This window comes from Hemiscyllium ocellatum, chromosome 46 (assembly GCF_020745735.1).
Source record: "Hemiscyllium ocellatum isolate sHemOce1 chromosome 46, sHemOce1.pat.X.cur, whole genome shotgun sequence".
Classification (NCBI taxonomy): domain Eukaryota; kingdom Metazoa; phylum Chordata; class Chondrichthyes; order Orectolobiformes; family Hemiscylliidae; genus Hemiscyllium; species Hemiscyllium ocellatum.
In genome coordinates, this window is record NC_083446.1 from 1,859,459 (window position 1) to 1,886,958 (window position 27,500).

The 27,500-nt window shown below is 53.5% G+C and overlaps 2 protein-coding genes across 3 annotated transcripts in view; both read right to left on the reverse strand.

Annotated features, from left to right (window-relative positions):
• Positions 1-14,888, reverse strand: part of LOC132836105 (phosphofurin acidic cluster sorting protein 1-like) — a 44,258-nt gene extending 29,370 nt beyond the window's left edge. The window contains exons 1-6 of the mRNA XM_060855374.1: positions 14,476-14,888; positions 7,807-7,894; positions 5,774-5,863; positions 4,822-4,947; positions 1,849-1,993; positions 120-211 (exon numbers count right to left, since the gene is read on the reverse strand). Coding sequence (XP_060711357.1) covers positions 120-211; positions 1,849-1,993; positions 4,822-4,947; positions 5,774-5,863; positions 7,807-7,894; positions 14,476-14,588 — 654 coding nt within the window. The 5' untranslated portion in view covers positions 14,589-14,888. The remainder of the gene's footprint in view (positions 1-119; positions 212-1,848; positions 1,994-4,821; positions 4,948-5,773; positions 5,864-7,806; positions 7,895-14,475) is intronic.
• An 8,959-nt stretch (positions 14,889-23,847) lies between these two features.
• Positions 23,848-27,500, reverse strand: part of sf3b2 (splicing factor 3b, subunit 2) — a 41,588-nt gene continuing 37,935 nt past the window's right edge. For both annotated transcript variants that reach the window (XM_060855614.1, XM_060855612.1), the window contains 3 exons: positions 27,070-27,169; positions 24,896-25,081; positions 23,848-24,011 (listed from right to left, as the gene is read on the reverse strand). In XM_060855614.1, coding sequence (XP_060711597.1) covers positions 23,940-24,011; positions 24,896-25,081; positions 27,070-27,169 — 358 coding nt within the window. In that variant the 3' untranslated portion in view covers positions 23,848-23,939. The remainder of the gene's footprint in view (positions 24,012-24,895; positions 25,082-27,069; positions 27,170-27,500) is intronic.

Here is a 27,500-nt window from a genome sequence, read left to right on the forward strand (position 1 = left end):
GAGAGAGAGTGTGTGTGTGTGTGTGAGGGTGTGTGTGTGTGTGTGTGAGGGTGTGTGAGTGTGTGTGTGTGCTGTCTCACTGTGAGTCAGCAGGTTGTGGTGGAAGGTTCCGGAATTACCTGTCCTTGTAACGGGTCATCGCTGACTTCCTGCTCGGAGGAGAAGCTGTCATCCTCATCCTCGGAGAAGTTGTCAATGTCGGGCGATCGATCTGTGAGGAACCACAGCCTGAGTATCTTACAGAGACAGAGCCCCTCGGCTCCCCTGAGCACGTGCGGTCCCCCTCAGTATACCCCATCCCTGAGCTGCCGGTTACAAACCCCTGACAATATCTGGAACAAAGCTGTGCTCACCACCACCACCCCCCCATCCAGGAATCCTGGAGAGCGAGACTGGATTCCTGCAGATTTACTGATTCCTTTTTGCTTGCTCACTAGATTCCCCCAGGGAGGTATTTGTTCAGCCCATCCACCCTGTGCTAGCCCTTTGAGAGATCTTTCCGGTTACTCCCTCAGACCCCCCACCCACACAGTTGGCTTTCAATTCCTCCCTTCCCAGTTTTTCCCCAATCCTCACCCTCCTCCTCTCCTCCTCACCCTCTCCCTCTCCCTCTCCCTCTCCGTCAGAGTCCTTTCCTAATTCCCTTCACTTCATGTCCCTCTGGTGATGGATCCTTGTGTCACTGGGAACAGCTTTTCCAACACACCCTTCCTGACTCGGAATGCCTCGATTCGATCTCACCCCGGGACCTTCCCTTCTCCAAGGGGAATGATTCCAGCATCGCCAGTCTCTCTCCACATTCACTCCCAACCCCCCACCCTGGTCCCGTTTCAGTGACTCTCCCTCCGCACCCTTTCTAAGGGTCTGGATGGCCTTCCCAAAGTTGGAGGGGAGAAATCGGACAGAGCTCCCCCAATCCAGGCCGTCCCAGACCAGGGCTGCTCTCCCCGGGCCGTCCCAGACCAGGGCTGCTCTCCCCGGACCGTCCCAGACCAGGGCTCCTCTCCCCGGACCGTCCCAGACCAGGGCTGCTCTCCCCGGGCCGTCCCAGACCAGGGCTGCTCTCCCCGGACCATCCCAGACCAGGACTGCTCTCCCCGGGCCGTCCCAGACCAGGGCTGCTCTCCCCGGGCCGTCCCAGACCAGGACTGCTCTCCCCGGACCGTCCCAGACTGGGGCTGCTCTCCCCGGACCGTCCCAGACCAGGGCTGCTCTCCCCGGGGTGTCCCAGCCCAGGACTGCTCTCCCCGGACCGTCCCAGACCAGGGCTGCTCTCCCCGGGGTGTCCCAGACCAGGGCTGCTCTCCCCGGACCGTCCCAGACCAGGGCTGCTCTCCCCGGACCGTCCCAGACCAGGGCTGCTCTCCCCGGACCGTCCCAGACCAGGATTGCTCTCCCCGGACCGTCCCAGACCAGGATTGCTCTCCCCGGACCGTCCCAGACCAGGATTGCTCTCCCCGGACCGTCCCAGACCAGGATTGCTCTCCCCGGACCGTCCCAGACCAGGACTGCTCTCCCCGGACCGTCCCAGACCAGGACTCCTCTCCCCGGACCGTCCCAGACCAGGACTCCTCTCCCTGGACCGTCCCAGACCAGGGCTGCTCTCCCCGGGGTGTCCCAGACCAGGACTCCTCTCCCCGGACCATCCCAGACCAGGACTCCTCTCCCCGGACCGTCCCAGACCAGGGCTGCTCTCCACGGGGTGTCCCAGACCAGGGCTGGGGTTCACCGTGTTGTCCCTAGGGGCAGCCTCTCACCCAGCAGTTGAACATGAGGGCCAGCTAACGCTCTTCACTGTGCCCGTGAATCTCTGTGCCCGAGGGAGGGGGTGATGAAGTCATTACTGACCTGACATTTTCAGCTTGGGTCCCTCGTGGTCAATGGGTTGACTGGACAGTGAGTAAATCCTCACCTCAGCCACTAGCACTGAGGCCTCCTTGACGTTACTATGGAGAGCGAGAACCTGTCCCCCCTCACTGGGATGCTGCATTACCTGCAGAGGGACAGAGAGAGAGAAAGAGAGAGAGACAGAGACAGGGCCTGAAACACCAACTTAGATTTCACTCAGGTTTTCCGGTCTCCCCAAGCTGACTGACACCACGACCTGAGTCAGACTGAGGGATCGTAGGGACAAGAGACCACACGCTTGGTCAGAGGGACTGATGTTAAGGAGCAGAGGAGGTGGACAAGGCAGCAGGGAGAGAGAGACAGAGAGAGAGACAGAGAGAGAGAGAGAGAGAGACAGAGACAGAGAGACAGAGACAGAGAGAGAGAGAGAGAGACAGAGACAGAGACAGAGAGAGAGAGAGAGAGACAGAGACAGAGAGAGAGACAGAGAGAGAGAGAGAGAGAGACAGAGACAGAGAGACAGAGACAGAGAGAGAGAGAGAGAGACAGAGACAGAGACAGAGAGAGAGAGAGAGAGACAGAGACAGAGAGAGACAGAGACAGAGAGAGAGAGAGAGAGACAGAGAGAGAGAGAGAGACAGAGAGACAGAGACAGAGAGAGAGAGAGAGAGAGAGACAGAGACAGAGAGACACAGAGACAGAGAGAGAGAGACAGAGAGAGAGAGAGAGAGACAGAGAGACAGAGACAGAGAGAGAGAGAGAGAGACAGAGACAGAGAGAGACAGAGACAGAGAGAGAGAGAGAGAGACAGAGAGAGAGAGAGAGACAGAGAGACAGAGACAGAGAGAGAGAGAGAGAGAGACAGAGACAGAGAGAGACAGAGACAGAGAGAGAGAGACAGAGAGAGAGAGAGAGAGACAGAGAGACAGAGACAGAGAGAGAGAGAGAGAGACAGAGACAGAGAGAGAGAGAGACAGAGACAGAGAGAGACAGAGACAGAGAGAGAGACAGAGAGACACAGAGAGAAAGAGAGACAGAGGGAGAGGTGGACAGGGTTATGCAGGGAAGATGTGAGCTCAGGGCCCCAGGCAACAGGAGACACATCAGATACCCGAGTGGCCAGGATTGGAGGGGGTGACAGAGATATGGAGGGGGTGTAGGGGCTGGAGGGGGTTACAGAGATAGGGAGGGGGTGTAGGGGCTGGAGGGGGTGACAGAGATAGGGAGGGGGTGTAGGGGCTGGAGGGGGTGACAGAGATAGGGAGGGGGTGTAGGGGCTGGAGGGGGTTACAGAGATAGGGAGGGGGTGTAGGGAGCTGGAGGGGGTGACAGAGATAGGGAGGGGGTGTAGGGGCTGGAGGGGGTTACAGAGATAGGGAGGGGGTGTAGGGGCTGGAGGGGGTGACAGAGATAGGGAGGGGATGTAGGGGCTGGAGGGGGTGACAGAGATAGGGAGTGGGTGTAGGGGCTGGAGGGGGTGACAGAGAAAGGGAGGGGGTGTAGGGGCTGGAGGGGGTTACAGAGATAGGGAGGGGGTGTAGGGAGCTGGAGGGGGTGACAGAGATAGGGAGGGGGTGTAGGGGCTGGAGGGGGTTACAGAGATAGGGAGGGGGTGTAGGGGCTGGAGGGGGTGACAGAGATAGGGAGGGGATGTAGGGGCTGGAGGGGGTGACAGAGATAGGGTGGGGGTGTAGGGGCTGGAGGGGGTGACAGAGATAGGGAGGGGATGTAGGGGCTGGAGGGGGTGACAGAGATAGGGAGGGGGTGTAGGGGCTGGAGGGGGTTACAGAGATAGGGAGGGGGTGTAGGGGCTGGAGGGGGTGACAGAGATAGGGAGGGGATGTAGGGGCTGGAGGGGGTGACAGAGATAGGGAGGGGGTGTAGGGGCTGGAGGGGGTGACAGAGATAGGGAGGGGATGTAGGGGCTGGAGGGGGTGACAGAGATAGGGAGGGGGTGTAGGGGCTGGAGGGGGTTACAGAGATAGGGAGGGGGTGTAGGGGCTGGAGGGGGTTACAGAGATAGGGAGGGGGTGTACGGGCTGGAGGGGGTGACAGAGATAGGGAGGGGGTGTAGGGAATGGAGGGGGTTACAGAGATAGGGAGGGAGTGTAGGGGCTGGACTGGAGGTTGAGATATGGAGGGAGTGTGGTGCAGGAATGACTGGGTGGTGGGTGGCTGCAAAAATGAGGTGAAATAATTTAAAATCAGCTGGAATGCAGAGTGCATGTGTGAGTGAGTGTGTGAGTGAGGAGAGGGTGAGGGTGTGAGTGAGGAGGGGGTGAGTGTGAGAGTGAGGAGCGGGTGAGTGTGAGGAGAGGGTGAGTGTGAGAGTGAGGAGAGGGTGAGTGTGAGGAGAGGGTGAGAGTGTGAGTGAGGGTGTGAGTGAGGAGGGGAGGACAGTGTGAGTGAGGGTGTGAGTGAGGAGAGGGTGAGGGTGTGAGTGAGTGTGAGAGTGAGGAGGGGGTGAGTGTGAGAGTGAGGAGGGGGTGAGTGTGAGAGTGAGGAGAGGGTGAGAGTGAGGAGAGGGTGAGTGTGTGAGTGAGGAGAGGGTGAGAGTGAGGAGAGGGTGAGGGTGTGAGTGAGGGTGTGAGTGAGGAGGGGAGGACAGTGTGAGTGAGGGTGAGTGAGGAGAGGGTGAGTGTGTGAGTGAGTGTGAGAGTGAGGAGGGGGTGAGTGTGAGAGTGAGGAGCGGGTGAGTGTGTGAGTGAGGAGAGGGTGAGAGTGAGGAGAGGGTGAGGGTGTGAGTGAGGGTGTGAGTGAGGAGGGGAGGACAGTGTGAGTGAGGAGAGGGTGAGTGTGTGAGTGAGGAGGGGAGGACAGTGTGAGTGAGAGTGTGAGTGAGGAGAGGGTGACGGTGTGAGTGAGAGTGTGAGTGAGGAGAGGGTGACGGTGTGAGTGAGTGTGTGAGTGAGGAGGGGGTGAGGGTGAGAGTGAGGGTGTGAGTGATGGGGGGGCGTATGGAGCTGGCCTCACCTCCGCCATGTTGAGGAGGCCGATGGCGAGTGTCTTGTAGCCAAGGATGGTTCTGTTCTTATATCGCTTCCTCCGCTGTAGGACAATCTGCAGCTGGTTGGCATCTCTCTTCAGGAAGTGGGGGTACTATCCCGAGGGGGGGGGGACCGAGGGAGACAGACTGTCAGAATGTACAGCAGGAATACAGCATCACTGATACCCTGTCAGCCCCCCCCTCACCACATCAACCTCCCCCGCCCCTTCACCCCCACCGCTCTACCATAACACCCCCCCACCCCCTCCCACACCCCAATCTCAACCAAACAACACTCCCTGCGTCTGCTACTGGGGGGGAAAGGGGCATCAGGATGCTCCAGAGGAGGGGTTTCCAAGGGGACGGGTTTCCCGGGGGCAGGGTCTCCAGGGAGCGGGATCTCCAGGGGGTGTTACCTGGGTGATGATCTTTCGGGGATGGGGTTTGCATGGGGCAGGGCTTTCAGGCGACGGGGGTGTGGGGTTTCCGGGGGCATGGTCTTTCAAGGGCGGGGTTTCCTGGGGGTGGGGTTTACAGGGTGTGTGGTTTCCAGGGGAGGGGTTACCTGGGGGGGATGGTCCTTCAGGGACTGGGGTTTCCAGGGGAGGGGTTTCTGGGGTGTGAGGTTTCCAGGGGGCAGGGTTTCCAGGGGAGGGGTTACCTGGGGGTATGGTCCTTCAGGGGCGGGTTTCCTGGGGGTGGGGTTTACAGGGGGTGGGGTTCCCAGGGGAGGGGTTACCTGGGGGGGGATGGTCCGTCAAGGGGTGGGGTTTCCAGGGGGCGGGGTTCCCAGGGGAGGGGTTACCTGGGGGGATGGTCCATCAGGGGGTGGGGTTTCCAGGGGGCGGGGTTCCCAGGGGAGGGGTTACCTGGGGGGGATGGTCCATCAGGGGGTGGGGTTAAGGGAAGAGGAGGGATTTCCCAGGATAGGGTCAGTACCTGCAGCGAGAAGGTGAGTTGCAGCTCCGTCTCCATGAGACCCCCCGTCGGGAGAGGGATCTCATTCGATCGAAGAACTCGCTTCGAGCCCTGGGCACAGAGAGAGGGAGAGGGAGAGGGAGAGGGAGAGGGAGAGAGGGGAGAGGGAGAGAGAGGGAGTGGGGGGAGAGGGAGTGGGGGGAGAGGGAGTGGGGGGAGAGGGAGAGGGAGAGGGAGAGTGAGAGGGAGAGTGTGAGTGTGAGTGTGAGTGTGAGTGTGAGTGGGAGAGGGTGAGGGTGGGAGGGAGAGAGAGAGAGAGGGAGAGGGAGACAGGGAGAGGGAGAGAGGGAGAGGGGGGAGAGGGAGAGGGTGAGGGTGAGTGAGAGGGTGAGGGTGAGGGTGAGGGTGAGGGTGAGGGTGGGAGGGAGAGAGAGAGAGAGGGAGAGAGGGAGAGAGGGAGAGGGAGAGAGGGAGAGAGGGGAGAGGGAGAGGGAGAGAGAGTGCGAGAGAGGGAGAGTGAGAGAGAGAGAGAGAGTCAGAGTGTGAGAGAGAGAGAGTGAGCCAGAGAGGGAGGGTGAGAGAGAGGGAGAGTGTGAGTGAGAGAGAGAGAGAGAGTGAGTGAGAGAGATAGTGTGAGTGTGAGAGAGAGGGAGAAAGAAAGTGAGAGAGAGAGAGTGAGAGGGAGAGGGAGAGAGAAAGTGTGAGAGAGTGAGACAGAGAGTGAGACAGTGAGACAGAGAGTGAGAAAGAGAGTGAGCGAGAGAGGGAGAGTGAGTGAGAGAGAGGGTAGGGGTGTGAGAGAGAGGTTGAGGGTGTGAGAGAGAGAGTGTGTGAGAATGAAAGCAAGTGTGTGAGAGGGAGATGTGGGATGGGGGGGTGGGGGGGGGTGGAGAGAGAGGGGATGGGGATGGGAAGAGAAAGAAAAAGACAGATCCATCAGTCTAACCCGTCCATGCTGACCCAGATATCCCAACCCAATCTAGTCCCACCTGCCAGCACCCGGCCCATATCCCTCCAAACCCTTCCTATTCATATACCCATCCAGATGCCTCTTAAATGTTGTAATTGTACCAGCCTCCACCACATCCTCTGGCAGCTCATTCCATACACGTACCACCCTCTGTGTGAAAGAATCTTTTCCCTCCCACCCTAAACCTATGCCCTCTAGTTCTGGACTCCCCCACCCCAGGGAAAAAAACTTTGTTTATCCTATCCGTGCTCCTCCTGATTTTATAAACCTCTGTAAGGTCACTCCTCAGCCTCCGACGCTCCAGGGAAAACAGCCCCAGCCTGTTCAGCCTCTCCCTATAGCTCAGATCCTCCAACCCTGGCAACATCCTTGTAAATCTTTTCTGAACCCTTTTCAAGTTTCACAACATCTTTCCGAAAGGAAGGAGACCAGAATTGCACACAATATTCCAACAGTGGCCTAACCAATGTCCTGTACAGCCGCAACATGACCTCCCAACTCCTGTACTCAATACTCTGACCAATAAAGGAAAGCATACCAAACACCTTCTTCACTATCCTATCTACCTGCGACTCCACTTTCAAGGAGCTATGAACCTGCACTCCAAGGTCTCTTTGTCCAACAACACTCCCTAGGACCTTACCATTAAGTGTATAAGTCCTACTCTGATTTGCTTTTCCAAAATGCAGCACCTCACATTTATCTAAATTAAACTCCATCTGCCACTCCTTGGCCCATCAATTCATCTGATCAAGATCCCATTGTACTGACGTAACCTTCTTTGCTGTCCATTACACCCCCAATTTTAGTGTCCTCTGCAAATGTACTAACTAGACCTTCATTATTCACATCCAAATTATTTATATAAATGACAAAAAGCAGTGAATCCAGCGCCAATCCTTGTGGGAGAGAGAGAGAGAGAGAGAGAGAGAGAGAGACACCGACCCATAGTGACCCTCATCCCTATCCCCATAGAGAGAGAGAGAGAGAGAGATGGATGGAGTTGGGGTCCCTATCCCCGATCTCACCCACCCTGTGAGCTATCTCCCCACACATCCCCTTGCTTCGTCAGGACCACTCCCACCTGCAGCTTGACTCCAATGACCACGGAACTCAGGTCTTTGTCCAACTCCTTCAACACCAGGAGTTTCTTCAATGTCAGACTGAACAACCTGCCAGAGAGAGAGAGAAAGAGAGTGTGAGAGAGAGTGTGTGTGTGTGTGTGTGTGAGAGAGAGGGAGGTGGGAGGTGGGGAAGAGTGAGAAAGCGGAAGGGAAGAGGGGAAGACTTGGTAAGGGGGAGATGGGGAGGGAGACATAGCAGATGGAAAGGGCTGAGGGGTGAGTTGGGGAGGGGGTGAGATGACAGAGGGGGTGACTGACAGAGAGGGACGTGGGGAGGCTCTGTCTCAGTCAGTGCATTGTTGTTGAAATTATCTGCAATTTTCTGGAACATTTTAATAGTTACTTCTCTGTCACAGAGTCACAGAGATGTACAGGATGGAAACTGACCCTTCGGCCCAACCCGTCCATGCCGACCAGATATCCCAACCCAATCTAGTCCCACCTGCCAGCACCCGGCCCATATCCCTCCAAACCCTTCCTATTCATATATCCAACCAAATGCCTCTTAAATGTTGTCATTGTACCAGCCTCCACCACATCCTCTGGCAGCTCATTCCACACACGTACCACCCTCTGTGTGAAAAAGTTGTCCCTTAGGTTTCTTTTATATCTTTCCCCTCTCACCCTAAACCTATGCCCCTCTAGTTCTGGACTCCCCGACCCCAGGGAAAAGACTTTGTCTATTTATCCTATCCATGCCCCTCATAATTTTATAAACCTCTATAAGGTCACCCCTCAGCCTCCGACGCTCCAGGGGAAACAGCCCCAGCCTGTTCAGCCTCTCCCTGTAGCTCAGATCCTCCAACCCTGGCAACATCCTTGTAAATCTTTTCTGAACCCTTTCAAGTTTCACAACATCTTTCTGATAGGAAGGAGACCAGAATTGTTCATTCAGTCTGTGTCTGTGTCTCTTTCATAGTTTCCCGACAGTGTGGAAGCAAGCCTTTCGGCCCATCGAGCCCATACCAACACTCTGAGGAGCATCCCACCCAGAACCATCTACCTACCCTATCCCAGTAACCCTGCACTTCCCATGGCCAATCCACCCTAACCTGCACATCCCTGGGCACTATGGGACAATTTCCCACGGCCAATCCACCCTAAACTGCACATCCCTGGGCACTATGGGACAATTTCCCATGGCCAATCCACACTAACCTGTATATCCCTGGACACTATGGGATAATTTCCCACAGCCAATCCACCCTAACCTGCACATCCCTGGACACTATGGGACAATTTCCCATGGCCAATCCACCCTAACCTGCACATCCCTGGGCACTATGGGACAATTTCCCACGGCCAATCCACCCTAAACTGCACATCCCTGGGCACTATGGGACAATTTCCCATGGCCAATCCACACTAACCTGTATATCCCTGGACACTATGGGATAATTTCCCACAGCCAATCCACCCTAACCTGCACATCCCTGGACACTATGGGACAATTTCCCATGGCCAACCCACCCTAACCTGTACATCCCTGGGCACTATGGGACAATTTCCCATGGCCATTCCACCCTAACCTGTACATCCCTGGGCACTATGGGACAATTTCCCATGGCCATTCCACCCTAACCTGTACATCCCTGGGCACTATGGGACAATTTCCCATGGCCAACCCACCCTAACCTGCACATCCCTGGGCACTATGGGACAATTTCCCATGGCCAACCCACCCTAACCTGCACATCCCTGGGCACTATGGGACAATTTCCCACGGCCAATCCACCCTAACCTGTACATCTTTGGACTGTGGGAGGAAACTGGAGCACCCGGAGGAACCCGACACTGAGACAGGGAAAATGTGCAAACTCCACACAGACAGTCGCCCCGAGGGTGGGGCTGAATCCCAGCCCCTAGTTCTATGAAGCAGCAATGCTAACCACTCTGTGTCCATGCCTGTGTCTCTGCCTGTGTCTGTGTTTCTGCAACTCTGTCTTGCTAATCTCCCTCCCAGAGAGCCCAGCTAATATCTACAGACGGTGGAGCTGTTGTTATTACAGCACAGTCGCTGCGTCACAGGCAGGTTCCCTGTTCACACGGACAAGAACATCGAGCTCTCCCCCAGACCCAAACTGTTCAACTGGTACAGGAGCAACATTGCACTGTCATACACTCACTCCCCCCCAAACAGCCCCACTCACACCCCCCACACACAGCCCCGCTCACTCCCCCACACTCACTCCCCCCCAAACAGCCCCACTCACACCCCCCACACACAGCCCCACTCACACCCCCCACACACAGCCCCGCTCACTCCCCCACACTCACTCCCCCCACAAACAGCCCCACTCACTCCCCCACACACAGCCCCACTCACACCCCCCACACACAGCCCCACTCACTCCCCCACACTCACTCCCCCCCAAACAGCCCCACTCACACCCCCCACACACAGCCCCACTCACTCCCCCTACACTCACTCCCCCCACACACAGCCCCACTCACTCCCCCCACAAACAGCCCCACCTCCAGGCAATGTAGCTGCATACTCACAGATACGAAAGGTGAGGCACTCCCTCAGCACTGACCCTCCGACAGTGCCCACTCCCTCAGCACTGACCCTCTGACAGTGCCCGCTCCCTCAGCACTGACCCTCCGACAGTGCACACTCCCTCAGCACTGATCCTCCGACAGTGCCCACTCCCTCAGCACTGACCCTCCGACAGTGCGGCACTCCCTCAGCACTGACCCTCCCACAGTGCCCGCTCCCTCAGTACTGACCCTCCGACAGTGCCCACTCCCTCAGCACTGACCCTCCGACAGTGCGGCACTCCCTCAGCCCTGACCCTCCGACAGTGCGGCACTCCCTCAGCACTGACCCTCCGACAGTGCGGCACTCCCTCAGCACTGACCCTCCGACAGTGCGGCACTCCCTCAGCACTGACCCTCCGACAGTGCCCACTCCCTCAGCACTGACCCTCCGACAGTGCCCGCTCCCTCAGCACTGACCCTCCGACAGTGCCCACTCCCTCATCGCTGACCCTCCGACAGTGCGGCGCTCCCTCAGCGCTGACCCTCCGACAGTGCGGCGCTCCCTCAGCGCTGACCCTCCGACAGTGCGGCGCTCCCTCAGCGCTGACCCTCCGACAGTGAGGCGCTCCCTCAGCGCTGACCCTCCGACAGTGCGGCACTCCCTCAGCGCTGACCCTCCGACAGTGCGGCACTCCCTCAGCCCTGACCCTCCGACAGTGCGGCACTCCCTCAGCACTGACCCTCCGACAGTGCGGCACTCCCTCAGCCCTGACCCTCCGACAGTGCGGCGCTCCCTCAGCACTGACCCTCCGACAGTGCCCACTCCCTCAGCACTGACCCTCCGACAGTGCGGCGCTCCCTCAGTGCTGACCCTCCGACAGTGCGGCACTCCCTCAGCGCTGACCCTCCGACAGTGCGGCACTCCCTCAGCGCTGACCCTCCGACAGTGCCTTGAAGCTGTGGTGGAGATGCTAGAGGATGATGAGGTAGGGAGAAGGGGTAGCTCCCTCCCCTGGTGTGAGGAGCACAGTTTCAGGTGAGGAGTCTCTGAGGGACAGTCATCTCTGTGCAGCGTCCTCACTGTTCCCTGTGCCTTAGAGTCTCAGCAGATGAGGACAAATATAGAACGAGATGAAAAACAAGTGAAGGTAAATAAGGGTAGAGTGTGAGCTGTCGGTGGAAATGTTACCGTCTGGTTCGGGCCCACAGCTCTCTCAACTCTGACTGTGAGAATCAAAACCTCCCACTCCCTGCTATCCCTTTACCCAAACACACGCAGGATAAAAAGATCCCAGACTGCAGCCCCCACTCCTCGAATGTAGTGTGCCTCAGAACTCTCGGTTCAGTTCAGGGGCAGTGGGAGTGGGCATTGGATCCCGCTCAGCTCTGACACTCCATCACTCAGGCTTTGAGACTCCACACTCTCCAAATGAGCCAAACCACAGCCTTCACCCTGACCCTGACCCTGACCCTGACCCTGACCGCCGCCTGTGACACAGGCTAAAGGGGCACAAACAACCCACCCCCCCATATCGCACACACCACTAAAACATTTTCCAAACATGTACAAGAGATGCCCCAGGTCTGCTTTGTATACACACACACAGACACTCACATACACTGACACACACAGACCCATACGCATACACAATCAGACACACACACACAGACAGACCGATACGCGCACACTCACAGACATACACACACAGACCCATACGCGCACACTCACAGACACACACACAGATCCATACGCATACACACTCAGACACACACACAGACCCATATGCCTACACACTCAGACACACACAGACCCATACGCGCACACACACAGACCCATACGCACACACTCATAGACACACACACAGACCCACACGCATACACACTCAGACACACACACAGACCCATTCTCACACTCACAGACACACACACAGACTCATACGCATACACACTCAGACACACACACAGACCCATACGCGCACACTCACAGACACACACACACAGACCCATACGCATACACAATCAGACACACACAGACCCATACGCACACACTCACAGACACACACACAGACCCATACGCATACACTCACAGACACACACACAGACCCATACGCATACACAATCAGACACACACAGACCCATACGCGCACACTCACAGACACACACACACAGACCCATACGCACACACAATCAGACACACACAGACCCATACGCACACACTCACACACACACAGACCCATACGCACACACTCTCAGACACACACACAGACCCATAGACATACACACACAGACCCATACGCGCACACTCACACACACAGACCCATACGCACACACTCACACACACATAGACCCATACGCACACACTCACACACACATACGCATACACACACACTCAAAGACACATACGCATACACAATCAGACACACACAGACCCATACATGCACACTCACAGACACACAGACCCATATACACACACCCACATACAATCACACATACAGACCCATACACACACACCCACATACAATCACACACACACATACTCCCTCAGAGACACACGCACAGACCTGCATACAGACTCATTCACACAAAGATCTGTACATAGACTCTCTCTCATACACCCCGATACTAACCTGTCCACAGACTCACCCACATGCAGACCTGAACACACTGACTCAGTCACATACACTCTGGTATACACATCTGTATACAGCTTTGGCAACATAGAGAGCTAAACACAGGCCCATATATAGTCTGACCCACGTGCAGATCTGTACACAGCTCTATATACAGACCCCAAAGACAAACCCTTACACAGTCTCACTGTCACATATACATATGGATTCACACTGAGACACACACACACACACACTATCACAGTCTCATGAGTATACACCAACAAGGGCAGCACAGTCGCTCAATGGTTGGCACTGCTCCCTCACAGCACCAGGGGCCCGGGTTTGATTCCAGCTGGGTGTGTGAGGGTGGGGAGCTGGGTGTGTGAGGGTGGGGGTTAACCCCTTACCTGGGCACACAGCTGGGTGTGTGAGGGTGGGGAGCTGGGAGTGTGAGGGTGGGGAGCTGGGTGTGTGAAGGTGGGGGTTAACCCCTTACCTGGGCACACAGCTGGGTGTGTGAGGGTGGGGAGTGTGAGGGTGGGGAGCTGGGTGTGTGAGGGTGGAGAGTGTGAGGGTGGGGAGCTGGGTGTGTGAGGGTGGAGGGTGTGAGGGTGGGGGTTAACCCCCCCTTACCTGGGCACACAGCTGGGTGTGTGAGGGTGGGGAGTGTGAGGGTGGGGAGCTGGGTGTGTGAGGGTGGGGGGTGTGAGGGTGGGGGTTAACCCCCCCTTATCTGGGTACACAGCTGGGTGTGTGAGGGTGGGGTGTGTGAGGGTGGGGAGTGTGAGGGTGGGGAGCTGGGTGTGTGAGGGTGGGGGTTAACCCCCCCTTACCTGGGCACACAGCTGGGTGTGTGAGGGTGGGGAGTGTGAGGGTGGGGAGCTGGGAGTGTGAGGATGGGGAGTGTGAGGGTGGGGAGTGTGAGGGTGGGGAGCTGGGTGTGTGAGGGTGGGGGTTAACCCCCCCTTACCTGGGCACACAGCTGGGTGTGTGAGGGTGGGGAGCTGGGTGTGTGAGGGTGGGGAGTGTGAGGGTGGGGGTTAACCCCCCCTTACCTGGGCACACAGCTGGGTGTGTGAGGGTGGGGAGCTGGGTGTGTGAGGATGGGGAGTGTGAGGGTGGGGAGTGTGAGGGTGGGGAGCTGGGTGTGTGAGGATGGGGAGTGTGAGGGTGGGGAGTGTGAGGGTGGGGAGCTGGGTGTGTGAAGGTGGGGGTTAACCCCTTACCTGGGCACACAGCTGGGTGTGTGAGGGTGGGGAGTGTGAGGGTGGGGAGTGTGAGGGTGGGGGGTGTGAGGGTGGGGAGTGTGAGGGTGGGGAGCTGGGGGTGTGAGGGTGGGGGTTAACCCCCCCTTACCTGGGCACACAGCTGGGTGTGTGAGGGTGGGGAGTGTGAGGATGGGGAGTGTGAGGGTGGGGAGTGTGATGGTGGGGGGTGTGAGGGTGGGGAGTGTGAGGGTGGGGAGTGTGATGGTGGGGGGGGGGGTGTGAGGGTGGGGAGCTGGGTGTGTGAGGGTGGGGGTTAACCCCCCCTTACCTGGGTACACAGCTGGGTGAGGAGCGGTCGATGTCCCAGGTTGCGAACAGGTTCATGTGGACGGGTCTGGGGGCAGCGCTGGGCGGCCCGCAGCGGTGCAGCTTCTCGCTCATGGTGTCGGCGGCACTGCGGGGCGGGCAGGGTTCCGGGAGGTGGGCACAGCTCCTGGTGTCGGCGGCACTGCGGGGCGGGCAGGGTTCCGGGAGGTGGGCACAGCCCCTGGCACAGCTCCTGTCCCTGAGCCCGCTCCCTGCTCCCTCTGCGGCTTCCCCGGGGCGTGGGAGGCGATCCCACCGCCCTCTCTCTGTCTCTGTGTCTCTCCCTCTGTCTTTGTCTGTGTCTCTGTCTGTGTCTCTCTCTCTGTCTGTGTCTGTGTCTGTGTCTCTCTCCCTCCAGGGATCAGGCTCCGCGCTGGTTCCGGATTCACTGAGAGACGGAGGAAGCGGAAACCAGGCTGTTCCACTCTGTCAGTTACAGAGAATTAACCCCAATATTCACCATAAACACATCCTCAACCTGAAATAAACCCCTTTCACCCAGTCAGCGTGACAGGGAATTAACCCCAATATTCACCATAAACACAGCCTCAACCTGAAATAAACCCTGTATAGTGTCCACCCATTCTGTCAGTTACCCAGAAATAGCCTCAACATTCACATTAAACACATCCTGAATATGAAATACACGCTGTATGCTGTATACCCAATCTCTCAGTTCAACTAAATAGCCTTAAAATTCATGATAAATACATTCTCAATCTGAAATACACCTCATGTACTGTATATCCACTCCGTAAAGTTACAGAGAATTAACCTCAATGTTCACCATAAATCACATCCTCAGTCTGAAATAAATCCCATATACACAGTCTGTCAGTTACCGAGAAATAATCTCAGCCAATACATTCATCAATCTCAGTAAAATATACTCAGTATTACAATAACATTTGCACAACGCAATATACATTCCTGAATGAAGGGCTCCTGCCCGAAACATCGATTCTCCTGCTCCCTCGGATGCTGCCTGACCTGCTGTGTTTTTCCAGCACCACTCTAATCTAGACTCTGATCTCCAGCATCTGGACGTTCCCCTCCACAATACAATATCCACCAAATTAAAATACATTCAGCCTGTGTACACTAAGTGATATACACACTATATTTATTACAATATATAGTGAGGCAGTGAACAGCAAATAATTATATCCTCTATAAACCACGTATACACTCATTGTGCTGGATTAACATACACAGTGTGTTCACCAGAAAATATACACACGTACAACATATGCACACAGTACAGTGTACACACATTTTCTACAGTATATACACACCATGTGTACAGTGTGAACACAATATACTCTGGGTAAGGTGAGTATACTGTTTACACACACACTGAGTGCAGGATAGAGTATACAGGATGTACACACATATCAGAAATGTGGACATCACGCAATCTGAGGAAAACAAAGTCTCATGGTTTGAAGAGTTTAGAAATAAATAGGAAGTGCTGCAGAAACTCAGCAAGTCTGGCAGGGATGAAAAAGGGTCATATTGAGCCCCAGATGTTCACTGGGTCTGTCTCCACTGATGCTGCCAACTCATATTTGGACTGTGTACATTATACATACACCGGGACCGTGTGTATTTAATGTAGACTGGGACCATGTATACTTAACATACACTCGGACCATGTATATTTAATGTTCACCAGCACTGTGTATATTTAATGTACACTGGGACCGTGTATATTTAACATACACCTGGACTAGGTATATATAATGTACACAAGGACCATGTATATTTAAGGTACACTGGGACTGTGTATATTTAATGTTCATTGGGATCATGTATATTTAACATACACCTGGACTATATATATAATGTACACAAGGACCATGTATATTTAATGTACACTGGGACCGTGTATATTTAACATACACCTGGACTATGCATATATAATGTACACAAGGACCATGTATATTTAATGTACACTGGGACTGTGTATATTTAACATACACCTGGACTATGCATATATAATGTACACAAGGACCATGTATATTTAATGTACACTGGGACTGTGTATACTTAATGTTCATTGGGATCATGTATATTTAACACTGGACAATGTATATATAACGTGCACTGGCTCTATGTATATTTAATGTACACTGGTACTGTGTGTATTTAACATACACCTGGACTATGCATACATAATATACACCAGGACCATGTATATTTAACATACACCTTGACTCTATATATAATGTACACCAGGACCATGTATATTTAACATATACTAGGAGCATGTATATTTAATGTTTACCAGGACCATGTATATTTAAGGTACACTGGGACCGTGTATATTTAACATTTAGCGGGACCGTGTATATTTACTGTATGGTGGGACTGTGGATATTTAACGTACAATGGGACCATGTATATTTAATGTATGGTCAGACTGTGTACAGTTACTGTACACTGGGACTGTGTATATTTAATTAATACCAGGACTATGCATATTTAACGTGCACAGGGATCATGTATATTTAATGTACACTAGGATTGTGTATATTTAATATACACCGGGACTGTGTATATTTAACATACACTGGGACCATGTATGTTTAACGTATACCTGGACTGTATATAAATAACATACACCGAGACCGTGTATATTTAATGTACACCAGGACCATGTATATGTACTGTACAATGGGACTGTGTATATTTACTGTATACCAAGATTGTGTATATTTACTGTACACCGAGACCGTGTTTATTTAACATGCACCAGGACCATGTATATTACTGTACATCGGGACTGTGTATATTTAATGTGCACCAGGACTATGTATATTTACTGTACTTTGGGACCGTGTATATTTAATGTACACCGGGACTATGTATATTTGATGTACAATGGGACTGTATATTTAATGGACACCAGGACCGTGTATATTTGATGTACACTGGGACCGTGTATATTTGATGTACACTGGGACTGTGTATATTTAACATATGCTGGGACCATGTTTATTTAACTTACAACTGGACTATATATAAATAACATATATTGGGACCATGTATATTTAATATACACCTGGACCATGTATATTTAATGTACACCAGGACAATGTATATTTAATGTACACTGGGACTGTGTATATTTAGTGTACACTGGGACCGTGTATATTTAATGTACAGTGGGATTGTGTATATTTAATGTACACTGGGACTACGTATATTTAATGTACACCGGGACCGTGTATATTTAATGTACACTGGGACTATGTATATTAATGTGCACTGGGACTGTGTATAATTAATGTGCTCCAGGACTACATATATTTAATGTACATCAGGACAATGTATATTTAATGTACACCGGGACCGTGTATATTAAATGTACACTGGGACTGTGTATATTTACTGTGCACCAGGACTGTGTATATTTAATGTACATCGGGACAATGTATATTTAATGTGCACCAGGACTGTGTATATTTAACGTACACCAGGACCATATATACCTAACGTACATTGGGATTGTGTAGATTTAAGGTACACTGGGACTGTATGTGTTACAGATTCGGAAACACAGTATTTGAACGTGCAGGCACTGAGACTATGTACAGTACTCTAGCAGAGCAGACTGTGTACAATGAAGGCACAAGGTCCAAGTAAAGACAGTGTGTATTACACACACTGACACCACGTACAAGTAAAGGCAGTGTGTATTACACACACTGACACCATCTACATGACAGAGAGACAGCGGAACCAGAGGAGATGGATATTCCATTGTTGTATCAAGACCATGTACATTAGCCCCAAACCAGGACTGTGTACAAAATGGGACAGGCAGAACAAAGACCATTCCCTTACAGTCTCGGTAGTTTTGATTGTGCACTGAAATGGGGAAAGGACTAATTAAAAACCAAGGACTCTGGAAGGAATTAAAAGGACATGGAAGATGTAGAATGTGGGGAAATAGATGGTGACATCTTGCAAAATATCCAGATTACAGAGGAGGAAGTGCTGGATGCCTTGAAATGGTTAAAGGTGGATAAATCCCCAGGACCTGATCAGGTGTACCCGAGAACTCTGTGGGAAGCGAGAGAAGTGATTGCTGGGCCTCTTGCTGAGATATTTGTATCATCGATAGTCACAGGTGAGGTGCCGGAAGACTGGAGGTTGGCAAACGTGGTGCCACTGTTTAAGAAGGGCGGTAAAGACAAGCCAGGGAACTATAGACCAGTGAGCCTGACCTCGGTGGTGGGCAAGTTGTTGGAGGGAATCCTGAGGGACAGGATGTACATGTATTTGGAAAGGCAAGGACTGATTCAGGATAGTCAACATGGCTTTCTGTGTGGGAAATCATGTCTCACAAACTTGATTGAGTTTTTTGAAGAAGTAACAAAGAGGATTGATGAGGGCAGAGCAGTAGATGTGATCTATATGGACTTCAGTAAGGCGTTCGACAAGGTTCCCCATGGGAGACTGATTAGCAAGGTTAGATCTCATGGAATACAGGGAGAACTAGCCATTTGGATACAGAACTGGCTCAAAGGTAGAAGACAGAGGGTGGTGGTGGAGGGTTGTTTTTCACACTGGAGGCCTGTGACCTGTGGAGTGCCACAAGGATCGGTGCTGGGCCCTCTACTTTTTGTCATTTACATAAATGATTTGGATGTGAGCATAAGAGGTACAGTTAGTAAGTTTGCAGATGACACCAAAATTGGAGGTGTAGTGGACAGCAAAGAGGGTTACCTCAGATTACAACAGGATCTGGACCAAATGGGCCAATGGGCTGAGAAGTGGCAGATGGAGTTTAATTTAGATACATGTGAGGGAAATGGATTGAATAAACAAAGATTTTTTTTCCCGGGGTGGGGGAGTCCAGAACTAGAGGGGCATAGGTTTAGGGTGAGAGGGGAAAGATATAAAAGAGACCTAAGGAGCAACGTTTTCACACAGAGGGTGGTACGTGTATGGAATGAGCTGCCAGAGGAAGTGGTGGAGGCTGGTACAATTGCAACATTTAAGAGGCATCTGGATGGGTATATGAATAGGAAGGGTTTGGTGGGATATGGGCCGGGTGCTGGCAGGTGGGACTAGATTGGGTTGGGATATCTGGTCGGTATGGACGGGTTGGACCGAAGGGTCTGTTTCCGTGCTGTACATCTCTATGACTCTATGAATTGCTGTAATTTTAAAAAGCAAAATAATGACCCTTGTTTTGTGTGGTATTTACACAGTTGTTATGGGGAAAACTGAGTTACAGAGCAACTGGAGGCAGGGGATTGGATACCCAAGGTGATTCAGCCGGTAACAAGCTGCTGATTGGTCTGTGGAAGGGGACTCTCTTATCAATGACAAAGGCTTTCTGCTTAGCAACAGCTTAGTGATTGGCTTCTGGCTAAACAAACAGCTTGTGGAACTGATTCTCCCAGACAAAAACCAGCAACTTTCTACAAGGTCTCAAACTGTCACTTCTCTCCCCTGAAGAAAACACCTTAAACCATGGCTGCAAACCGTGGCTTTAACGCATCACTCTGTGTCAAAAAGTTGCCCCTCACAGATTAATGATGGAATATATCCCCCTTGACTTCCTTACAAATACGGTGCACCGAAAAGCCGAATTATTTTATAAAATATGGCAGAACTTCTTGAATTACATAAATACAGATATTTCAACCATCCTAACAAGGGCTTTTATTTAATTGAGATTACAAACCTGGCTGGTCTGGGGAACCTTAGGAGAGGAATCCTGCACAAATTGGGGTTTTATTACATTTGATGTTAACACATTCCGAACATGTAAGAGACTTAAATATACACTCTGGTTAGGTGTAGGCTAGATTAGTAGACAGTTGAGTTTTGTTTTTTTTCTTTGTTGGTATTTTTTCTTTTGTTAAATTTTGGCTATTGTATATTTGATTTAATTGTATTTGAGAGTTTTGTTTATTTTTGTAAACTTGTAAAAATGTTAAATTTCTAATAAAAATTTCTATTAAAAAAAGTTGCCTCTCGTGTCCTTTATACATTTTTCTTTTCTCACCTTAAAAATATGCCCCCTTGTCTTGAAATCCCCCACCATTGGGGAAAATATACCTACCATTCACCTTATCGATACCCCTCATAGAGTCACAGAGATGTACAGCACAGAGACAGACCCTTTGATTCAGCTATTCCGTCAGGCCGACCAACTACCCGAACCTAATCTAGTCTCACTGATCTTCTCACCCTCCTACCAGCTATGGGCCAATGGAAAACTCCCAGCCTATCCAGTCTCTCCCTATAACACAAACCATCCAATCCTGGCAACATCCCAGCAAATCTTTTCTGAATATTCTCCTGTTTAATAATATCCTTCCTTTAGCAGGGCTGAGAGTGTCGGGACTGTTCATAAGGGGCCTAAGGCAGACTGTTCCATCTCAGGAGTTTATAAATGTTTATTGGGAATTACAATCTATTTATTTTTAGTAACCAGCACTGCTCCTCCAACAGTGCACACTCCCTCAGCCCTGGCCCTCCGACAGTGCCCACTCCCTTAGCCCTGACCCTCCGACAGTGCCCACTCCCTCAGCACTGACCCTCCGACAGTGCGGCTCTCCCTCAGCCCTGACCCTCCGACAGTGCCCACTCCCTCAGCACTGACCCTCCGTCAGTGCCCACTCCATTAGCCCTGACCCTCCGACAGTGCCCACTCCCTCAGCACTGACCCTCTGACAGTGCGGCACTCCCTCAGCCCTGACCCTCCGACAGTGCCCACTCCCTCAGCACTGACCCTCTGACAGTGCGGCACTCCCTCAGCACTGACCCTCCGACGGTGCCCATTCCCTCAGCACTGACCCTCCGACAGTGCCAACTCCCTCAGCACTGACCCTCCGACAGTGCCTATGCCCTCAGCACTGACCCTCCGACAGTGCCCACTCCCTCAGCCCTGACCCTCCGACAGTGCCCACTCCCTCAGCATTGACCCTCCGACAGTGCCCACTCCCTCAGCATTGACCCTCCGACAGTGCCCACTCCCTCAGCACTGACCCTCCGACAGTGCCCACTCCCTCAGCACTGACCCTCCGACAGTTCCAGTGGTGTTTGAGGTTCCTGATACATTTGAAAATCCTGCAGTGAGCTGACTGGAAGTTTTGTTTAATCAGCTCTGATCCCCTGTGTTTGAAGCTGGTGGTTTATTTAATATTCTGTTATATCTTCATTTCATTTTAAACTTGCTGCAGCCTTAGGCTTGTTCCTGTCTCTGTCTGCTTATACATTGACCTGATTTGATCAGGAAGATTGCTGTAACGTGGCTCCAGTCCAGTGGTGGAGAGATGGGCAGGAATTCCAGCTGTGGAGATGGTATTCACCTTGGGCTATGTCTCGGTGCGCTCCATCAGCACATGAACCCAACTCCCACATGTACAAGAGAGAAGAGTAGACAGGTGTAATTTTCACTCATTTGCCTGAACCCATTAAATTCCTAAGGCCATAAGCTATCAGCGCAGAATTAGGCGTCCGGCCCACTGCATCAGCTCCACCATTCAGTCATGGCCGATAGGTTTCTCAAGCCCACCCTCCTGCTTCTCCTCGTCACCCTTCATTCTGTTCCCAATCAAGAACTTATCAACCACATCAGCATTCAGCCCATACCCCAGTGAGACTCTGTGTATGAGAGTGTGTGTGTGTGTGTGAGAGAGAGAGCCCGTATCCCAGTGAGTGTGTGTGTGTGTGTGTGAGAGCCCATACCCCAGTGAGAGTCTGTGTGTGTGTGTGTGTGTGTGTGAGCCCGTACCCCAGTGAGAGTCTGTGTGTGTGTGTGTGTGTGTGTGAGAGAGAGAGAGAGCCCGTATCCCAGTGAGAGCCTGTGTGTGTGTGAGAGAGAACCCGTATCCCAGTGTGTGTGTGTGTGTGTGTGTGTGAGAGCGCGCCTGTACCCGTGTGTGCGTGTGAGCCCGTTCCCCAGTGAGCATCAGAGTGTGTGTGTGTGAGTGAGAGCGCCCGTTCCCCAGTGAGATTCAGTGTGTGTGAGAGAGCCTGTTCCCCAGTGAGATTCAGTGTGTGTGAGAGAGCCTGTACCCCACCCCACTGAGCGTCTATGCTGTATACCAGAATCTGCAGATTCTCAGTCTGAATAAAGAGATAATTTGCAGTTAGAGAGACCATAAGTCTGGCTCGAGGGCTGGCTGAATTCTCATGGGGGTCTTCCTGCCCCACCCATTTGTGAATTTGAGAAACAGGGACTAAACCAAACAGATGGAGAGTCAGTGAGGTGTAAAACTCAGCAGACATGACAAAGGAGATGGAGAATATTGGCGGACGTGACCAAGCCGACTCTGAGCTGGGTGTGAAATGATCTGGAGCTGACATCATAAGACTGAAATAAACTCCTTGCGGGAATAATTGAGAGTTTGTGCGTGTTAGCTTCATGTCCCTCTGGGATTGTCTGGGGACAGCCTGTTCTCTCAGACTCCTGTTCCTTGTCTCTTCATGGTCACATACAAAACAAGGAGCAGCTAGTGATCAGGAGCACTGAAAGAATACTGGGCACAGCTCATCATGAGAGGGGGAGAGAGAGAGGGGGGGGGAGAGAGAGGGGGGGGGAGAGAGAGGAGAGAGGGGGGGAGAGGGGGGGAGGGAGAGGGGAGTCGGGGGGGGAGAGAGAGAGAGAGAGAGAGATGGGAGTCAGGGGGAGAGGGAGGGGGAGGGGGAGAGGGAGGGGGAGGGGGAGAGAGGGAGATGGGAGTCAGGGGGAGAGGGAGGGGGAGAGGGGGGGGGAGGGGGAGAGAGGGGGTGTGAGAGAGGGAGAGGGAGAGAAAGAGGGGAGTTGAGGGGAGAGACAGAGAGAGAAAGAAAGAGAGAGAGAGAGACGGGAGTCGGGGGGAGGGAGAGAGAGAGAGAGAGAGGGACGGGGGGAGAGGGAGAGACGGGAGTCGGGGGGAGGAGAGAGACAGGGTGGGGGGGGTGTAGAGACGGGAGTCGGGGGGAGGAGAGAGACAGGGTGGGGGGGGTGTAGAGACGGGAGTCGGGGGGAGGAGAGAGACAGGGTGGGGGGGGTGTAGAGACGGGAGTCGGGGGGAGGAGAGAGACAGGTTGGGGGGGGTGTAGAGACGGGAGTCGGGGGGAGGAGAGAGACAGGGTGGGGGGGGTGTAGAGACGGGAGTCGGGGGGAGGAGAGAGACAGGGTTGGGGGGGGGGGGTGTAGAGACGGGAGTCGGGGGATGGAGAACCAGCGTAGGTACAGAAAGGGCGGTAGGAAATTAAACAGGTCTTGCCGATGTAAGAAACTGTAAGATGCAGGAACAGAATGAGTCAGTCGGCATTAACCTGTCGCTGTGTGGGATTTAAAACAACTGCAAAGACACTGAACTGTTTAAAAAAAATCACAAACTTTAATACAACGAAGTGGGGGGTGGGGGTGGGGCGGAGAGAGAGCGGGCTGTGGCTGTGACTTGGCACCAGTTAGAACTTGAACTCCTTGTATTTCTTGGTCCCCCGACTGCTGTCCGCAGGCTGGGCTTTCCTCTTCTTTTGCTGGGAACCAAACAAAGAACCATTACAACAACCTGCATTTCGATAGCAACTATCAGCCATGCAACGACACTCCACAGCAACATACTAACAAGGGACACGTGACCGTGTCAGAGAGGACAGACCAGGCCTCAGGAGCAGGGGGGCAAGGGCACAGACACCAATGGACCAAGCCTGCTCCCACTGCAGGGTTGGCAGTTCTGCCCATGAGCAATCGAGAGTGTCAAAGGCTGGTGACAGGGCGGTCAGGGTGACACACTGCAATCTCAGCTCCCTGATGACAGAGCAGGTACCAGCAGAATAAACCGGGTGAAAACAGCGTCTTAGCCAGCCCGGCTGGGTTCTGGACCAGACCCAGTACCCAGGACCAATCAGCATTGGGCAGGGTCACCCTACCCTGGATCCTCACCGTCACCTACTGATCCAGGCCGAGGAGGAGAAAGGCAGCACTGCAGACGCTGCAGACCAGAGCTGAGAGCTGGAAAAGGACAGGGGGGTCAGGCAGCATCCGAGGAGCAGGAGAATCAATGGTTCAGGCATAAGCCCTTCATCAGCCCTACCCAGTGCACTGCTCCTGTCCTGGGAGTGTTTGATGGGGGGGGGACAGTGTAGAGGGAGCTTTACTCTGTATCTAACCCCGTGCTGTCCCTGTCCTGGGAGTGTTTGATTGGTTGGGGGTGGGGGGAGAGCATGGGTGAATGAGCTGTGGAAGAGCTGTCCTGCCTGCCTGTTCTGTGGTTGTGCCCACTGAGAGGGACCATGTGGTGCCCATTGGGCAGGGCAGGGGTATGGGGTTGGGTGCGCCGATCTTGACTGGATTCTGGTCAGTCAGCTCCCAGCGAGGACTGACCTGTTTACAGGAGGAAGAATGAAGCAGCAGCTCTTACCTTCTGTTTAGCAGCGTGTTCAGCCACCATGTCACTGAAATCCTCCTTCTCCACCTGGGCCTGCTGCTCCCGCACTCGCTCTTCGTATTTCTGGGTCATGGCCATGGGGTCCAGTTCCAACTCCTCAGGGGCAAGGGCCACTTCGATCCCCTGGGTCTCAGGGGCCGGACCTTTACGGCTAATCACCTGTCAAACAGAGCACAGTCAGCATCGCCTGACACAGGGTACAGCGGTTAGACACAGTCACCTGTCAAACAGAGCACAGTCAGCATCGCCTGACACAGGGTACAGCGGTTAGACACAGTCACCCGTCAAACAGAGCACAGTCAGCATCGCCTGACATGGGGTACAGCGGATAGACACAGTCACCTGTCAAACAGAGCACAGTCAGCATCGCCTGACACAGGGTACAGCGGTTAGACACAGTCACCTGTCAAACAGAGCAGTCAGCATCGCCTGACATGGGGTACAGCGGATAGACACAGTCACCTGTCAAACAGAGCACAGTCAGCATCGCCTGACACAGGGTACAGCAGTTAGACACAGTCACCTGTCAAACAGAGCACAGTCAGCATTGCCTGACACAGGGTACAGTGGTTAGACACAGTCACCTGTCAAATAGAGCACAGTCAGCATCGCCTGACATGGGGTACAGCGGATAGACACAGTCACCTGTCAAACACAGCACAGTCAGCATCGCCTGACACGGGATACAGCAATTGGACACCATCAGAACAGTCAGACACAGGTGAATTGCTAGCACCAGGCTGTTAAGGATGACAGTGGATAACAGGCCATTCACCTGGCAAGGAGAGGGTCCCACCCAGCGAATGGGGGTAGCAGTGGTTCTGCCTCTCTGTACAACCCAGGAGTGCACTGGATAGGAGAGGTGCCGTGTGTGGCATGAACACTAGCACCGAACATTAGGCTACTGCTTACTGGGACAGGGTGAAGAGGGAGGTAAAGACAGTCACCCAGTGTCTCCTGCCCTCAAAGTGTTGCTCAGACAGGTCACGGGGAACCTGGTGAGTCTGGGCTCTGTCGGATGTTTGAGGATATTTCCTCCTAATGACCATCCTGGGTGCATTGCTGCATTCTCTCCCAGGCCAGGGTACAATCGCGATTCTTCAAGCAAACAGCAATCACAGCACACAGGAACACTGGGGAGATTTACCCAGCCCATGACCTCTCGGGCTGTAAAAATAGCACGTAGTAAGGTGGTGATAAAGAGAGGGCGTCAGAGCCAGAAAGACAGAGGAACACCACACGCTACCTTGTGTACACAGAGTGACACTAGCCTTTACAAATACACCCCCACCCCACAGTCATTTCCACCCAGGACTCCCACCCGTCTGTTCACCAACCTGCCACAAAGCTTCACTCAAAGTACCAATGTGAATTGCTGTAGCACCTTCCCCTACCCTACAGCCAAAGGAGCTGTTGTTTGAAGGCTGATCGTTGTAGTGTCAGAAACGCAGCAGCCAATCAGTGCACAACAAGTTCCCAGACACTTGGCCTGCTGGGACTGAGCCAGAATTGGCCAGGGGATGTTGGCTATCCCCCCGGGCTGAACTGTGCAGTTTGAGTCGGAGGTCAGTGGAGAGGACAGCTGGCTTGCTCTACACTCCAGAAGGTGCACACCACCAGACAGATGGTCATCGAGTCATAGAGCACCGAACAGGCCCTTCGGCCCAACCAGTCCATGCTGACCCTAACCCCAAACTAAACTAGTCCCAGCTGCCTGCTCCTGGCCCATCTCCCTCCAACCCTTTCCTATCCAGGTCCTTATCCAAATGTACCCCCACCCACCACTCCCTCAGGAAGTTCACTCCACACACACACCCCACACTGTGTAAAAAATGGCCCCTCACCTCTTGTTTAAAATCTCTCCCCTCACCTTAAAGACCGGCCCCCCCCAGTCTTGAACTCCCCCACCCGAGGGAACAGATACTGACTGTTAACTCTACCTAAACCCCTCCCCTTCTGTTCTCGAGCTACTACGCTGCAGTGAGGAGCCTGCGCTGCACTGATTCCTGAGCCAGGAGCAGGATCCTCAGGGATGGAGATGGTGGAGAGGCTTCCATGGATGGGACTGGAGGGAGGGCCACAGCACAAACAGGAAGCAGGGGGAGTGGGGGAAGCTGAGGTACCACCGCGAGTACAGAGGGACTCACCGCCGACATGTCGTAGATGTGTGTCGAGCCCATCATGGCGCCCCCAATGGTTGCTGCCCGTTTCTCTGGCACTGGGATGTATAGCTGAGGGGTGTCACCGCTTTGTGGGAGGGGGGGGGGGGGGGGGAAAGAGACAAAGGAACCAACATCAGACCAGCAGCACCCCCATCCCCCACCAGTGCCCAGAGGCAGACAACACCCTCACACCTCTCACCCCGCCATCTCCCCCGCACCTCCTCCCCTCCCCCGCTACTCCCTTCCCTCCCTCCACCTCCTCCTCTCACTTGCACCCCCTTCTCCACACCTCCTCCCTGCACTCCCTCCCCTCCCTACCACCCCTCTCTCCCACAGCCCCTCCCCTCCCGCCACCCCCTCCCCCACCACCCCTTCCCCCTCCCCACACCTCTTCCCCTCCCCATCCTCCCTCCCCA